General features: G+C 44.7%; 1 protein-coding gene across 5 annotated transcripts in view; it reads right to left on the bottom strand.

Moving 5' to 3' along the window:
• The window catches only part of EGFLAM (EGF like, fibronectin type III and laminin G domains), a 203776-nt gene extending 194412 nt beyond the window's left edge, over positions 1-9364 (bottom strand). For all 5 annotated transcript variants that reach the window (XR_014831186.1, XM_085002112.1, XM_085002113.1 and 2 more), the window contains exon 1: positions 9053-9364. Coding sequence is in view for 4 of the 5 variants with exons in the window: in XM_085002112.1 (XP_084858238.1) it covers positions 9053-9149 (97 nt within the window). In the remaining variant the exon portion in view is untranslated. The remainder of the gene's footprint in view (positions 1-9052) is intronic.
• Between the last annotated feature and the right edge of the window lie 6340 nt (positions 9365-15704).

The following is a 15704-nucleotide window of genomic DNA, read 5'->3' as shown; positions in this document are numbered from 1 at the left end:
TTAACCTACTGAGCGAGGCCAGGGATCAAAGGACACCATGTCGGGTTCTTAATCCTCTGAACCACAGTAGAAACTCCTATCCTGCTTTTCAACAAGGTTATACACTACAAGGAAAGCAAATTCTAGGCCAAATTCTGCCATATATGTACGAAGTCACAAAAATTCTCAAATAACTTATTCTTTTAACATTCTTGTTTGTCCTTTTAGGATCTCCAAAGCACTACATCAGAGACAATCCACCACCACCTCTGGTCATTGTCTTCCTGGGTGTCAGCTGACTTACATTTCCCAGGCTCCTTACAGCTGGGGGTGGGGAGGGGGCTGTGACCATATTCTGGCCCGGTACATAAACATCTCCCACACAAGTCTCCTTTTTCTTTACCTTCTATGATCCATTTTAAAGAGAGAGTTATTAAAAATAGAATGACTCAGGTTTTCCAGTCACCATTCAGAGGAGGACAACCCAGGAGAACTGCCCAACGAGGAACATTCACTTTGCACTTGGTGTAAATGACTTTTATGTCAAGCTACTGAGATGTGGAGTTGTTTGTTACAGCAGCAAGCAACTTGCCGAGGCAGATACATCAGGCAGGATAAGGAAATCATCGAAGGGCACCAGGCAAATGAGTCTACTGTTCAGTGAGAAAGATTCAGGATTGAATGGAGCTCAGTTGCAGCCTAGCACCAAAGCAGTTCCACTCTCGGGCTTGCTGGATTGTTACTCTTTGTCCATGGAAAAATAGAGGGACGTGCACAGTCTTTCTAGCCAATCCTTTATTTCACCAATGAAGACATTATTTCTAACACGATTTGTGCCAATTAACAAACCCTCTAGCCTGGATTTTTTTTTTTAATTTATTTATTTTTTTTGTCTTTTTTGCTATTTCTTGGGTTGCTCCTGCAGCATATGGAGGTTCCCAGGCTAGGGGTCTAATTAGAGCTGTAGCCGCTGGCCTACACCACAGCCACAGCAACTCCAGATCCGAGCCGTGTCTGCGACCTACACCATAGCTCACGGCAACGCCGGATCCTTAAGTCACTGAGTGAGGCCAGGGATCAAACCCGCAACCTCATGGTTCCTAGTCGGATTTGTTAACCACTGAGCCACGACAGGAACTCCTAGCCTGGATTTTTGTTAACATCATTTGAAGTATTTTCCCACCCACCTTTGAGAGTGGACTTTGTAGGAAAGTTCTTCAAGTGGTAACCAATCAGCCCTGGAGTGTAGATTCCTGGCCAGTACAGAGGTGAAGTTCAAAATATGTAACCACTGGTATGCACAGTCAACAATCAATTAAAATAAATGTAAACTCTAATGCTGGAGTGGTACCTTCTATCCTGGATTACATCAAATGTTACTTAAGCACCCATAGACTAGAGATTAAAGTAATTCACACCATGACTGTTTATACTGAAGTATTTAAAAAATAAATTAGGAGTTCCTGTCATGGTGCAGCGGAAATGAATCCGACTAAGAACCATGTGGTTTTAGGTTCGATCCCTGGCCCCACTCAGTGGGTTAAGGATACAGCGTTGCCTTGAGCTGTGGTGTAGGTTGAAGACGGCTCAGATCTGGCATGGCTGTGGCTGTGGTGTAGGCTGGCGGCTACAGCTCCGATTCGACCCCTAGCCTGGGAACCTCCATATGCCACGGGTGCAGCCCTAAAAAGACAAAAGACAAAAAAATAAAAAATAAATTACAAACAGGCATCTAATTCACAGCCGTCATGCAGTTTATTTATGTCTCTGCTCACTCTAAGAATTACCAGCAAAGGATCATGGGACTTATTCGTAAGTGTAAGATTAGATCAATAAAATTAGCCATCTGTCCAAGGAAGGCTTTAAACTCAGGTTGTATTTAAGTATTATGTTTCCAACTGCCCAGATGTTACAGAAAACTGCCTGCTGATACAACTCCTTTTGCAAAATGTAAACCATTAACTGGTTCATATAAACTTGTTGCACCAAGAAAAATAAATAGCATTAACATTGCATTAAATTTGATTCGGGGTTCTGGGTGCCCTGTCAGCAAACACAAGTGTTAAGATTTTGCTCAGGATTTGCAGAGTCAGACAAAGAAAAATCTTCAAATGTCTTTAGGGGAATGGGGAGGAAGAGACTGAAAAAGAGATCAAAGCTTCAGAAAGTATATCCTTGGCTGGTCAAGGTAATAATAATTACTGTGATTACTGGTAGATAATAATATCCTATCGTTGTGTAGCACTTCAGTTCTTTCAAAGCACTAGTCTGCTTTATTTCCTTTGATTCTTAAAATAAGCTGGTGGGGTTATCTTGGGTAAGTGGGGTTTTCTTTTCTTTTTTTCTGGAAATGCCAGAATCATTAGTAGAAAAAGGAAGAGCCCACTGGAGCCTCGTCTCTATCCTTCTCTTTCATAAGCAGTGGCTTATAAATTACTCCAAATCTAATCAATGAGCAAAACCTGACCATTTCTTAGCTTCACTGAGATTTTCAAGGACACCCAGTCACAGGTCAGTCTGGATAATTCTCTTTCAGGAACAGCTGCTCTCCCCATCACACGCGGCAAAACCCGCCACATGACAATTTCCAGACAAAAATTGTCCATCACCCTTGGGGTTACTGTTTCGCAGAAGAATCCACTCAAGCAAGACCACAAACCTCACGGCCACATTTCCAAACCCCCAATCAAGGCATGTGGTTGACCGCAGAGTCTTTCTGATTTGTCAATATATCTAAAAAATTGCACAACTCAGGACAAATCGTGTTATCAATCATAGGTGCCTGTGTTAATTATTCTGATACCTAGAAACAGACATATCCCCCCCCAATCCAGATTAAATCATCCCAATTTCATAAACATTGCCTTCAAGCTTCAGGTTTCTAATCCTTTTTAATGTCTTGGTAAATGCATTACCTCATTTAATCCTTAAATGGTAGGTTCTTTCCTTATCTTATTTTTACAGACAAGGAAGCCCAGGCTTAGAGAGCTAATATAACTAGCCCCATGTCACCATGTAACTAATTAAGAAAACAATGTCATTAAATTCATTTGAGTAATAAAAAATTTTAAAAAAATTATAAAAGCAAAAAAAAAAAAAAAGCGAAGAAAACAATGTCAGAACTTGAACCCAAATTTGTGGAAGAACAGACTGTACTTTCACCCAAGCCTTCCTGCTTGGCCAGGAGAAACCAGGCTGAAGGAAGGAACTGCGTGGGGTGGGGTGGGGGGGTGAATCTGGGAGAGATGGGACTGAGGGGCTGGTCACATACAGTCCCGCCTGGCTTCTTGTTGATTCCACTGCAGGGTGTCCCTCCTGTGTCCTTCAGGGGCTTTCAGAAGCCCTCAAGTCCCAACTCCTATCTTCAAAAACCCTGCAGAAAGTCTGAGCCCTAGGTTGTTCTGGTTAAAATACAGATGCGTGTTGTGGAAGTGGAGACCTTAGGTACTGGTGAGTGCCTGCGGTGGAGGTACTGTGGGAAGGGAGGCAGTGGGAGGAGCCCAAGTTCTCTTCTGTCCTGTCCCTCAGTGTGGACTGTGAACCACACGAACCAAGTGACCCGAGGTTCTGGTTAAAAAACCAGATGTCTGGGAGGCACTCCAAGAATTCTTATTCACACGGAAGTTCAGGAACGACTTGCCTGGGTCAGCTCTGGAAAGTGCGCCCTCTGCTGGCATCACTTTGATTTGACTTTCACCTGAGTCTCTCCCTGCTCCCCAAGCCCAGCCACGCCATCCCATGAAATCAGAGGTTCCTCAAGGAGGCAAAAGTCTTCCAGTTCATTTCAGGAGGCTGAAGCCACACTCTGGGGTCCTTCTTCAAAGCGGCAGTCCACACCAAATGGAATCAAAGTGAGTTTGGGGGGTTTCCCCTACGAACTGCCATTTAAACTCTGAAGCATCTCACCTTTTCCTTTCTTCTAGCCCTGAAAAAGCAGGTGCATGTCAAATACCTGTAGCTTGTCAGGCTGTGACCAAAACAAGTGGCAGGGGTCTTGACCAGCTCAAATGATTCTCTACTGCAATCAGGATATCACATCACTCATTTAGTCCACTGGGAGAAACCCACAGTCCTGCTTGCTGAATAGGTGAAGCAGGGTCTTCCCAGGATAGCCTTGCAGGAGCTGAGATCCCACCTCTGCCTCAGACACCTGTGTCCCTGTTTTCCAGAAATCCATCTCTGGGTCACTGGACCACTTCTGAGCTACAGTAACCCATGAACAGGGAGACAACTACTCCCAAAAGAATTATAAGGTTCTTAAAGCCCTGGGCTCAGAATAAGAAACAAAAAGCAAAAACAAAAAGCACCACTCAGTTCCTTTCTGGTCAAGTCACTCTTTCATGAGAAAGAATTATGTGTATTTACTCTTCACTGTGACCTCTCTGTCCCTTTAACTCATGGAGAATCGAAGGAAAGAGAAAGAAGCAGGGGCTTGTTTATAGGGATTATGTGTGACATAGAAACAAATGGGAAGGTAGGAAGGCTGATGGACGGAAGGATCAGGTGGAAATATATCTGTTATAGTGCCTGAACTGCATGGGATACTAGGAGCTAGGTGGAGGGGAGATAGATAGATAGACAGACAGACAGATGGATGACATAGAGATGATAGATAGAGAGGCAGGCCACCCCCCCCCCCATGGTGTTTGTGTGGTCCAGTTTTCAAGCATGATAATCTGGATCAGCCTCGTGGAGGAGCAGGGTTGGTTGGAAAGGGAGTTGGGCGGCATCCGTAAGATCTGAGCACCCCAAATTACATGCTTTGGGAAAAGGATTTGGATAAGAGCTTGCAGCAAGGGCATAACCAGTCTCTTGTGAATATCAGGTTATTCCTGATGCTGAGGTGGGGAGGTTACTGAACCAGATGACCCCTGAATATGAGCCATTCAGCCTCACACTAGTAGCTGCAGAAACCAGCTGGAGGAGCACCCACAGTGGCACAGAGGAAGCGAATCCAACTAGGAACCATGAGGTCAAGGGTTCAATCCCTGGCCTCGGTCAGTGGGTTAAGGATCCCAAGTTGCTGTGGCTGTAGTGTAGGCCGGCAGCTGAAACTCTGATTAGACCCCTAGCCTGGGAACCTCCATATGCCGCAGGTGCACCACTAAAATGCAAAAAGAAAAAAGAAAAGAAAGAAACCACCTGGAGACGCAGGTCTTGGCCAGCATCAATGAACAAGGCACGTTGCCCCTGAGCTAACTCTGCTCTGCTCCTCCAGGCTTTTGTCTTTTCTTTCTGAATTGCCCTAGAGCTTCGATTTGGTCCACCTTTTCAGGTAGGGAAATGTGCAGGGAAAAGTGGAAAGGCAAAGATAAGAGACTTGCCTCTCCCTTCAAAGGCTAACCCCCTCCAGGGCTGACCTTGTACCACTGATCCTGGGACCTCAGGCAGCTGGAAAGGCAGAGCCCTCCAGCACCCTTCCAGCCCCTCTCTCTGAGCCAGAGAGTTAAGCGAGCACCAGGTGTTCCCAACCTGCCTAGGGGGGCACACGTGGCTCCACATAAGCAGATTTCCTTTTCCCTTCCTCCTGCCCCACATCAGAACAACAACAGTCCTGCCTGCATGTCCTGGTGAGACTCTGGGTGAGAGAAGTGCTGGAGATCACTCAGGAGGATCTGGGTCCTAGTCCCAGCTCAGCTTTTGAGGCTAACTTGGTCACACCCAGCCTGGCCATAAAACTCGGGTGTTTCCCTTCCTGCCAGGTCTGTGACTTGAATTTGGGAGCCCTGTGGGAGCCCCCTCGTTCATGCAGGAGGAAGATGCCGTCCCTGAAGGGCTGAACACCTCTGGAACTGGGCTGCCGTGGACTCCTTCCTGGTCCTGGATATCGGAGCCCACATTCCCATTCCCCCCATTACTTAGTTGTGTGACCCTGGGGGAGATATTTCACTTCTCTAAGACACAAGTTCCTCTCCAGCCTCACACTAGTAGCAGCACCCATCTCACAGACCTGTTAGGTTGATTGAATCAGTATGTGTCGAGTTCTTAGACCAGGGTAGCAAGTACTTAACTCGTGTTCATTATTACTGGTTTATTTTTTTAACTTAAAGTTGATTTACAATGCTGTGTTAGTTTCAGGTGTACAGCAGAATGATTCAGATATATTCTTTTTCAGATTCTTTTGCATTATTCATTATTACAAGGTATTAAATATAGTTCCTGTGCTATACAAAAGGTCCTTGTTGTTTATCTGCTTTATGTATAGTAGTGTGTATCTATTAATCCTAAACTTCTAATTTATCCCTCCCTCCCCCTTTTCCCCCGTTGGTAAACATAAATTTGTTTTGTGTGTCTATAAGCCTATTTCTGTTTTGTGAAATACATTTAAATGACTTTATTTATTTATTTTGGTCTTTTGTCTTTTTAGGGCCATACCCGCGGAATATGGAGGTTCCCAGGATAGGGGCTAAATCGGAGCTGTAGCCACCGGCCTACGCCAGAGCCACAGCAACGCCAGATCCGACGGGTGTCTGCAACCTACACCACAGCTCACGGCAACGCCGGATCCTTAACCCACTGAGTGAGGCCAGGGATCGAACCTGCAACCTCATGGGTCCTAGTCAGATTCACTTCCTCTGCACCACAACAGGAACTCCTAAACGACTATTATTAATTTGACCTAACTTGAAAACTATCATTTCTTATGAGTCTCAGCAAATGCAGAGTTTTCTATATTAATGCTCAGTGACAGAGGAGTAGTTCTTTTGGGGTGGAAGGAAAGGTTGCCTACAGTGGAGGCGAATGAGACTAGTAGTTGAAGCTGCTACTTGTTTTTTTTTCTCACAGAGGTGAGGATGGGGAATTTTCAGGTGGATTTTGAATCCAAGGCTTCTCCAACAAAGCTGTATTTGTCAAAGGTAGGCTTAGGAGTGTGAGGAGAAAGACAGGGTCATCCAAATAAAACAGAACTGTTTCAGTATGCCTTAGGTGGTAGCCATGCTACCTTCAAAGCACTGCACACAAACCTATTTCTATTGAGGAAACAAGGTACAAAGAAACTCCCATCTGGATACTAGCAGGATTTGCTGGTGTCTGGGGAAGATTATAAATTAGCTGGCTGCTGTTCACATCAGAGCCAAGTGGGGCACATTCCGTTTTTAATCTGGACCAATTTTCCCGATCAAAAACTAGTCTTTCCAAGGGATGTAAATGAGCCCAGGAGGAAATTTTCCCCCTGAAGTTTATGAAGTAGCTGTCATTTTAATCTGAGCGGCTTTCCAACCCGAAAGCTGGTGTCTGGATAAAATTATATTATAAAGTAATGAGAAACTCTTCTAGGCTGAACCTAGTCCAAACACTCCTTCTACCTCAGATTTGATATATTTAATGTGCCAAAATATTTAAAAGGTAGAGTTCCCACTATGAAAACTCTATCTATGCTTCAAATAAAACCAATGAGGCCAACATTACATATTCATAGCATGAAGAACTGAATAAGACCCTGGATGAACCAGGTAGGAAATATTTTTAGGAGAAGAACTACAAAAAATAAGAAAGGAAATATGGTGAACCATATGAGCATGAGTTTTATACAGCAAGCTTTTGTGAAATACTTAAAAAAAAAAAAAAACTCTGCTTGCATGAATTGAAATCTATCCTTAAAAGAACATTACATACACTGATGGTGCTTAAGAACTATAGATATTACTATGCATGGCTTAAAAATTACGATTAGCTGGTTTTATGCGAATAAACCCACAGAATGCAACTGATCACTGTGCGGTTATTTTAAGGAGGAGAGTTAGAAAGAAGTCCTTCACTGAAATCCTTGAACATGTGTGTCTGTGTGCATGTAGGCAAAGAAACAATAAAATATCACTTTGGACTGCTGCTATTTTCTTCAAAATGAATAAACAGTGGAAATACAACAGCTCATAATTTAGGTGTGCTTCAGATTATGATAATGACTATAAATCTGAAGGCAGGTAGTAAGGCGCAGGTGATAACAGATACAACTTGAAGGGTAAAGGGTGTCTTCCAGAGCTGAGAGGCAACAAGTCACATTTCCAAAGGGAGAGATCCTTGAGCAGGGAAGATATTTAAGCAGCTATATGGGAACCTGCCAAGATTATTCTCTTTGCCCTCTGATAAATTCCCTCCGGTTTGTCTCTTTGTTAGAGAAACATTATTTGGGAAGACAAACTGCGCTTTCTGCAAAGTTTTGCAGACTGCATTCAAATAAAGTTATATTGTTTTCCATTGTTCTTAAAATATAATTAATCCCATAAGACAACCCTGCTTACAAAGTAAACTAAGAAAAAACAGATTTTTCTGAATTCTAAATATAGTCTCAGCAAAGAAGAATAAAAATCATGATTTGAGAAACAAATGTTTAGAACTTTTCTTGCTTAGAATGTTCTGCTTTCAACCATCTCACAACACAGGCCAAACCAAAGTCGACAAAAACACACCAAGACTTTTCACCTGTGTAACTAGAGGAAATTCAAGTTACTGTGTTTCAAGTTCTCTCCCGTCCATTGTTATAGCCTACAACGCCATACATCTTTGTTTAAATCGCAGAGCAAAGACTGGAGCCCAAAACACGATAAAAAATTAACGCCCCCGGGCGCTCCTTTTTGAGAAACCGACCCTAGAGTGGAAGAGGGTCCCAACGGCAGAGGCCACATCCCTACAAAGTGCGTGGGAAGGACCGGAGATGGGCACAGGGTACACCAGGCAAATCTTCAAGACACTTAACAGGAAACGACGAGGCTCTGGACAATATGAATTCAATAAGCTGTTTGGAAACACAGGAGGAGCTGTTTGACTTTTCCTGCACAGTTGCAATCCTCTGTAATTGAGACAGCATGATCGCTGCCCCCACTCCCAGCTCTCTGTGGTCAAACACGGAGCCCTCCACCTCTACGGTGTCTGGAAAATAGATCATTCCTTAAACAAACAAATATCCCTGGAACCGCCTGGGCTTGGGAGGGGGAGGCGAGGTTCGCCTCTTTCCCCAGCTCTGGGCAGAGACGAACCCGGTTAAGCGGAGAGTTGCCGCTCTGCGTTCTCGCTATGGACCGGGACCTGGGAGCTCCGAGCTTGGTGCCCCCCGAAGCACTGCGCGCATTACCTGGTTTTCTGAGAGCTGCTCTGAGCGGCACCACGCCGGGTCCGAGGCTGGAAACCAGGAGCAAGAGCTGGAGCAAGACGCCTGGGATTAAATCCATTTCACCACGGGCGCCGGCAAAGTTTCACCAAGTCCGGGGCGCACAGGGAAAGGGCGTCTCCTGGGAGACGTGGGGGGGACGCGGCCACTGCGGATCCTCTGACTCTCGTAGAAGGCGAAAGACTGAGGGAGCTGGACCAGGAACGTTGGAGAAGAACAAGGAGGCAGGAGGTCGGCGTGCGGGAGTGAAGCCGGCTGCGAGCGGCCGGGCTTCTCGGGCGGGAGGGGCGGGGGCGGCGAAAGAAGCCGACGGGGAGGGACCTGCTGGCCGAGGGAGGGAGGGAGGCTAGACCGGCCCGGGGATGGAATTACAATCGAGTGGAAGTGAGAGGGGCAGGCCCTGAGGCAATTTACTCTTCGCCTACCCCTGGGGCAGAGAGCCCGCCCATCACCTCTCTAGCGACCCCCAGCGCAGCCCTCCCCCGCTGGTGACCTAGATTGGGGCGCTAGGAGGGGCCAACTTCAACCACTAGGGATGCAGGGCAGGATTGAGGTGACTGCGAGTCCAGGACCCTCTGTCTTGGTCCTGATCCGCAAATCTTGCGGCGCCGCCTCCTCCCCTTCTATACTCTCCTCTAGCCGCGCCCCTCTAGGTCGCTACCACCGTCCTTGAGTACTTTCCCCAACACCTCCAAAGGTTGCTCCCAGCCAGACCTCTGCATTTGGAGGAAGGGGAATAACAGGGCGAGGGGGAAGGGTCTATGATTTGCTAGTGGAGGAGGGTAGGAGGAAGAAGGGGCGGGGCCGGCCGGGACCTAGGCGCTAAGAAGATAAATGGGATTTAAGGCGCGCAGATGGAGAGCTGAAGTCTGCCACTCGGTTGGAAACGCCCAGTGGAGATTAGGGCCTGGCGCGGGAGAGTGGGGTGCCCTTCCGACGCAGGAAAGCAACTTGAGACCCTCCAGGGAGGAGACGAAGCTCCAGGTTAACCTGGCGTCGGGTGAAGAAGCAAACTCGAGCCCCCGGGCTGACCTGGAAGACCCGGCTGGGAAGGGGCGCACGCCGACGGGGTTGGGGCTGGAGACCAACAAGGTGCCCTGGCCATTGATCCCTGTGGCCAGATCGGCTTCCTGGCCCGGAAAAGGTCCCTTCTCCGGATTTGCTGCCGAGGACTCAATAAAACGTGCCTGTTGTCGGGTTTCCAGGTGGCGCTGCGAGAGAGGAGACCCCGGGACTCAAGTCCGGTTGTACATTGGCGTGCTGGTCTTCAAGCCAGAGAGAAGAGAACGCAGAATAAATAAACCAAGAGGGAAAAAACCTGGAGGAAAACGCAGCCCTCGCCAATTGCTGGGGAAAGATCAAAGGCCCTAGGAAGTACCCCGCAGAGGGAGCCGCGGCCGCTCGCGGAGGGAACTTCGCGCCCGCCCCGCCTCGTCCCCACCTTAGCGCGCAGCGGAGGCTCCCGGCGTCCTGGGCCCTCCATTGTTATCCTGGGTTTGAGAGCGCTGTAGGAAACGATGTTGACTCGAGTATCTCCCTCCACTCCCCACCCCCCATAAGATTTCTGCTCCTCCTTTAGGAAGGAAGTATCCCCTGGCTTGAGGGTTTGTGGTGAGCCAGATCTGGTTCGTTAGCAGCGCTGAGAATGCGCTCCCTTATGTGTTGGCGTTCTCAGATGTGCATCTGTCCTTAAAGAAATTCAGAATCCACTCCCACTGAAGTCTCTGGAAATCTTAGATGTGACACCAGGGCTAGTCCTTTTACATGGAGCTGGAGGGGAAAAGTTGTACAGACCGTGCTTTTTCACTTCCAAAGCGATGACAAACTCATGTCTGGGAGCCAATAATGTGACTGCCCTCAAGGCTGCTAGTTTCAAGGGTAGCAGAATCCTAGACCCCTAGGATCATCTAGGCCCTGCCACTATTCCACGCAGGAATCTGCCCTTCATCATCCCTGGCCCGAATTCCACCTGTGACAAGGAACATCTACATCACCACCAGGCCAAACTTGTCGGATCGCTCTTTTTATGAGAAAGGCATTTCTTAGAGCGGACCTAAAGTGGCACCTGGAACCAAGCAATTGCTACCATAAAGATACTTCCCAGGTTGGTTCTGCTCATTCCCACTTAAAAATGATTCTCCCTGGGAGTTCCCGTCGTGGCGCAGTGGTTAATGAATCCGACTAGGAACCATGAGGTTGTGGGTTCGATCCCTGCCCTTGCTCAGTGGGTTATGGATCCGGCGTTGCCATGAGCTGTGGTGTAGGTCGCAGATGCGGCTCGGATCCCATGTTGCTGTGGCCCTGGTGTAGGCCCGTGGCTACAGCTCTGATTCGACCCCTATCCTGGGAACCTCCATATGCCCCTCCGCCCAAGAAATGGCAAAAAGACAGACAAAAAAAAAAAAAAAAAAAAAAAAAAAAAAGATTCTCCCTGATGTAGAAGTCAGAAGTAATAACCATTAATGTTATGGCTCCCATTTATATAGCTCCTGCCATGTACCAGACCCTCTTTGAAGTACTATATAATCCCAATAGCAACTATATGAGGTAGTTATTGTTATTATCCCCATATAACAGATGAGGAAACTGAAGTGGGTAAAAGTTAAGTAACCTGCACCAAATCATGCAGCTTCTGAGAGACAGAGCTTCCGCCGAATCCAGGTGGTCTGATTCCAGAGTCCAGACTTTTAAAAAGACAGGTGGAGAGCAGATTAGAACAGTGCACTAAGAATCATGAGATCTGCGTGTTTAATACAAGGCCCTGCCTATAGTGTATCTTGGCACCATGAAGGGGCTGGATGAAATCATTGCTAAATTCCAGGGTTTGCATTCTCTTTGTTATCTAATAAAACAGCACCATCCAATCCAGGCCATTTTTGCTCTGAATGTGCCTTTTCAAAAACCTGTACAAATTGTCCATTGTGAATTTTGCAAGCCTGAGATTCAGGCTTCTTGCTGATATTCTCAACATGTGTCCATACCACCTCCTCAGCCCTGGCCCCCACCCGGCCTCCCACCCTCTGCAGAGGGCCATGGGCGTTTTGGAAGCTGCTTAGTTTCTTCAGAGGCCTTTTGTTTCTCCTTTGCAAGGATTACCTTTGATTAAATTGTTACGTTTTACTTTTGAGTGCCTCCAAGCACTCTTGATCCTCAGGCCATTGAGATAAAACCTTACTTCTCGCCCTCTGCTTGTTACAAATCTAGGGCACAGGTTAGACAGGACTTATTCCTTGTTTATTCCCTTCCTTCACTAGTCAGATCACATCCCCCAAGGTTCTCTCTTCTTCCAGTTTGACAACCAGTTTAGGGCACTTGTAAATCTGATTGCACTTGTAAATCTGATTAAAGACAAACGGAACACTTGTCTTTCACTGTCTTCCTGCCTTTGGGGAGGAGGGGAACTAAAGAGGGCAAAGAGGCTTTGATTGTTTCATTTAAAAAAAAAATCTGTTCGAAGTCACTTGAGATCTAAACTCAATTAATAAGGTCACCAGCATAAGAGTGACCTGCCTGCTTTGCTCAATATCAGGGAAGAAGAGTATGACCTTGCCTCCACGGGGTGGATTTGGAGGCTGTTAGAAGAAAGTAAAGGCAAATTTACCAATTATAGAATGTTTAGGAAGTCCCTAAATTAGAGTGAAAAAAGAGCAGCAAAGAAGCAGCTTTGGGTTTAATTAATTTTTGAGTAGGTTATATGTACATATAAAATTTGAAATGTGCATCAAGCAGAGTGTATAGTGAAAGAATTGTTTCCTTTCACCCCTTTCTGTCTCAGAAACAATGGCTATTATTATTTTCTTGTGTATCCTTCTAGAGCTCTTCTGTGAACATACAAGCAAATATATATACATACACTTAACACAAACAGAGCATCTTGTGCAGGCTTTGGAACCTGAGGATCCTTTCAAATCAGCAGGTACAGATCTGCCTCCCTATTACTAACTGCTGAATAAAATTCTGTTGTATGATGTGCAACAATCTATTTGCTCTTCCTTCTGTTGTTTCCAATTTTATTATTATAAACATCATTGCAGTGAATAATCTTGAATGTATACCAGTTTGCAGATGTTAGAATAGACTCTAGGGTATATTTCTAGCCTAGCCACTGCTCAACCAAAGGGTAACACCTTTTCCTTTTGATAGCTTGGCCAAATTTTCTCCCAAGGAGATTGTACAATGCCTGTGTGCAATCCTCCCACAAGAAATATGTGAGCCTATTTCCATAAACCCTCACCAGCAGTGTCTTATCAAACTAGAACTATATATTATATATTTTAATAGACAGCATATAAAGAAATATACACAAGTAAGTGTGCCATTCGATGAGTTATAGGAAAGAGAGCACTCGTGTATAATTACCACCCAGACCAAGAATTAGAACATGACCAGCACCCCCAGTGATCCCTCCTCATGCTTCCCCCCAGGTGTATATATTTTTGAAGAAGAATAAGGAGAGTTCAAACCTCCCATTCGCTTTTAATTAAAATACACACAATTGGATCAGCAAAAATGTAAAAACTCTCCATCTTCAATGCGAAACAAACATTCATTGAGATGCGATCTCATTATGTGCAAGGCTCTGTGCTGAGAATAGAACAACAATAGGAGAGAAAAGACAACACTGTCTGGTGCACTCAAGAAGACCACAATTTTGTTGAGAGAAGACAGTTGCACAGCCAACTGTTTTACAAAGCAGAACAAAGGAAACACCGGATCAGAGTTCAAGCAGTATACTGTTGGTGTGTCAGGAGAGGAAGGCCCTATATTATAATTGATAAACTGTGTAATCAGCTACTCTAATATACAGCCATTAGCATCATGAGTGCTTAAATCATGTTTATACACATAATAGGATTCACCAGGGACGGAACTGGAATTACCCGGGTGTATCATCTGGTATTTCCAAATCTGTCATTCCTTTTGCATACACTTCTAGCAGAATCAGTTAAAAATGTCTGGGGAGTTCTTGTCGTGGCTCAGCAGTTAGGGAACCCAACAAGCATCCATGAGGACACAGGCTCAATCCCTGGCCTCACTCATTGGGTTAGGGATCCAGCATTGCCGTTAGCTGCAGTGTAGGTCGAAGATACGGCTGGGATCCCCCATTGCTTTGGCTGTGGCATAGGCTGGAGGCTACAGTTCCGATTGGACCCCTAGCTTGGGAACCTCCATGTGCTGCAGGTGTGGCCCTAAAAAGACAAAAAGACCAACAACAACAAAAAGTCTGGGAAGGAGTTCGCTGTTGGCCTAGCAGTTAAGGATTTAGTATTGTCACTGCTGTGGCTCAGGTTCCATCCCTGGCCTGGAAACTTCCATATGCCACAAGCATGGCCAAAAAAAAAAAAAAAAAAAAAAAGGACTGGAGTATTATAGTTAAGTTGGGCAATCTGATAATTCTTCATCCTTATATTGAAATGTCAACTTTTTAATGTAGTATAAAAATGCAAAAAACCTAAGAAAATAATGCAATGGATTGTCACAAAATGAATACACCCATGGAATATGTCCCCAAATCATGAAACAGAACAAGGCCAGATCCTAAAAGCATTAGTCATCATAATCTACCCCACAACCAAATGGGAAAACATTTCCTGATGTCTAACATCTAGACTAATTTTCCCTGGTTTTGAACCTTATATAAACAGAATCCAGTAATTTAATCCAGTAGTGTAATCATTTATATCTCACCTTTCAAAAAATATTTTGTAAACCGTCTTTAATTTTGCTCTTTGATTTACAATTCCAAGTACAATAAAAAAGCAAAAGTTCTAGGAACATCAACTTAGGTTTTCATTTTACATACACTACTTTTTCATATTTTCTTAATTCCGTTTCTGTGATTTCTATGATGTCTAGCCTTTTTTACTCAATGTTCAAGATTTTTATCCAAGTTGCATGGTTATTCCTTTTCATTGGTATATAATAGCATTCCATTTTATTTATGTATGTATTATTTATTTATATACACATGTATATTATAATTTGTTTATATTCTCTTACTGATAGATATTTGGGTTGATTCTGATTTAGAGCTACAACCTAAAATGCTTCTGTGATCATTCCAATACGTTTCTTTGGTAAATACAAGCATGTATACTACTATGTATCCCTGTGGGCAGAATTACTGATGTGGTAGGCATTAGATTCAGAAGATGATGTCAAGCAGTTTTCCAAAGCAGCTATATACTCCCACTGACAGCATATGAGAGGTCTAGCCATTCCATAATCTCACCAACACTTGACATTGTTTGTCTTTTCCATTTTAGTCATTTTGATGAGTATGCAATAATATCACACTATGATTTTAATTTGTGTTTCCTTGAGAAAACTATAAAGTCAATACCTTTCACTTGTTTATTAGCAATTATATATATCCTATTTTGCAAAGGGCCTATCCATGTGTTTTGCCCATTTTACTACTGGATTATCTAACTATTTCTTGTTGATTTGTAGAAGTTCTTTATATATTCTGGATATGTCCTAGGAGTCCTTTTGTTGTAGTTGGATATTTATATTTAAAATATTTTTCCTACTCTGTCTTTTAACTCTCTTAACGATGACTTTTTTTCTTTTTTTTTTTTTTTAGGGCCACATTCACAGCATATGGAAGTTCCCA

The sequence above is a fragment of the Sus scrofa genome, chromosome 16, assembly GCF_054392235.1.
Source record: "Sus scrofa isolate SSC_HxYL_T2T_F1_AM1 chromosome 16, Sscrofa_HxYL_maternal_Yorkshire_Landrace_v2.0, whole genome shotgun sequence".
Lineage (NCBI taxonomy): Eukaryota > Metazoa > Chordata > Mammalia > Artiodactyla > Suidae > Sus > Sus scrofa.
The sequence above is the reverse complement of the archived record's forward strand: the minus strand, read 5'-3'. Positions and strand labels throughout refer to the sequence as shown.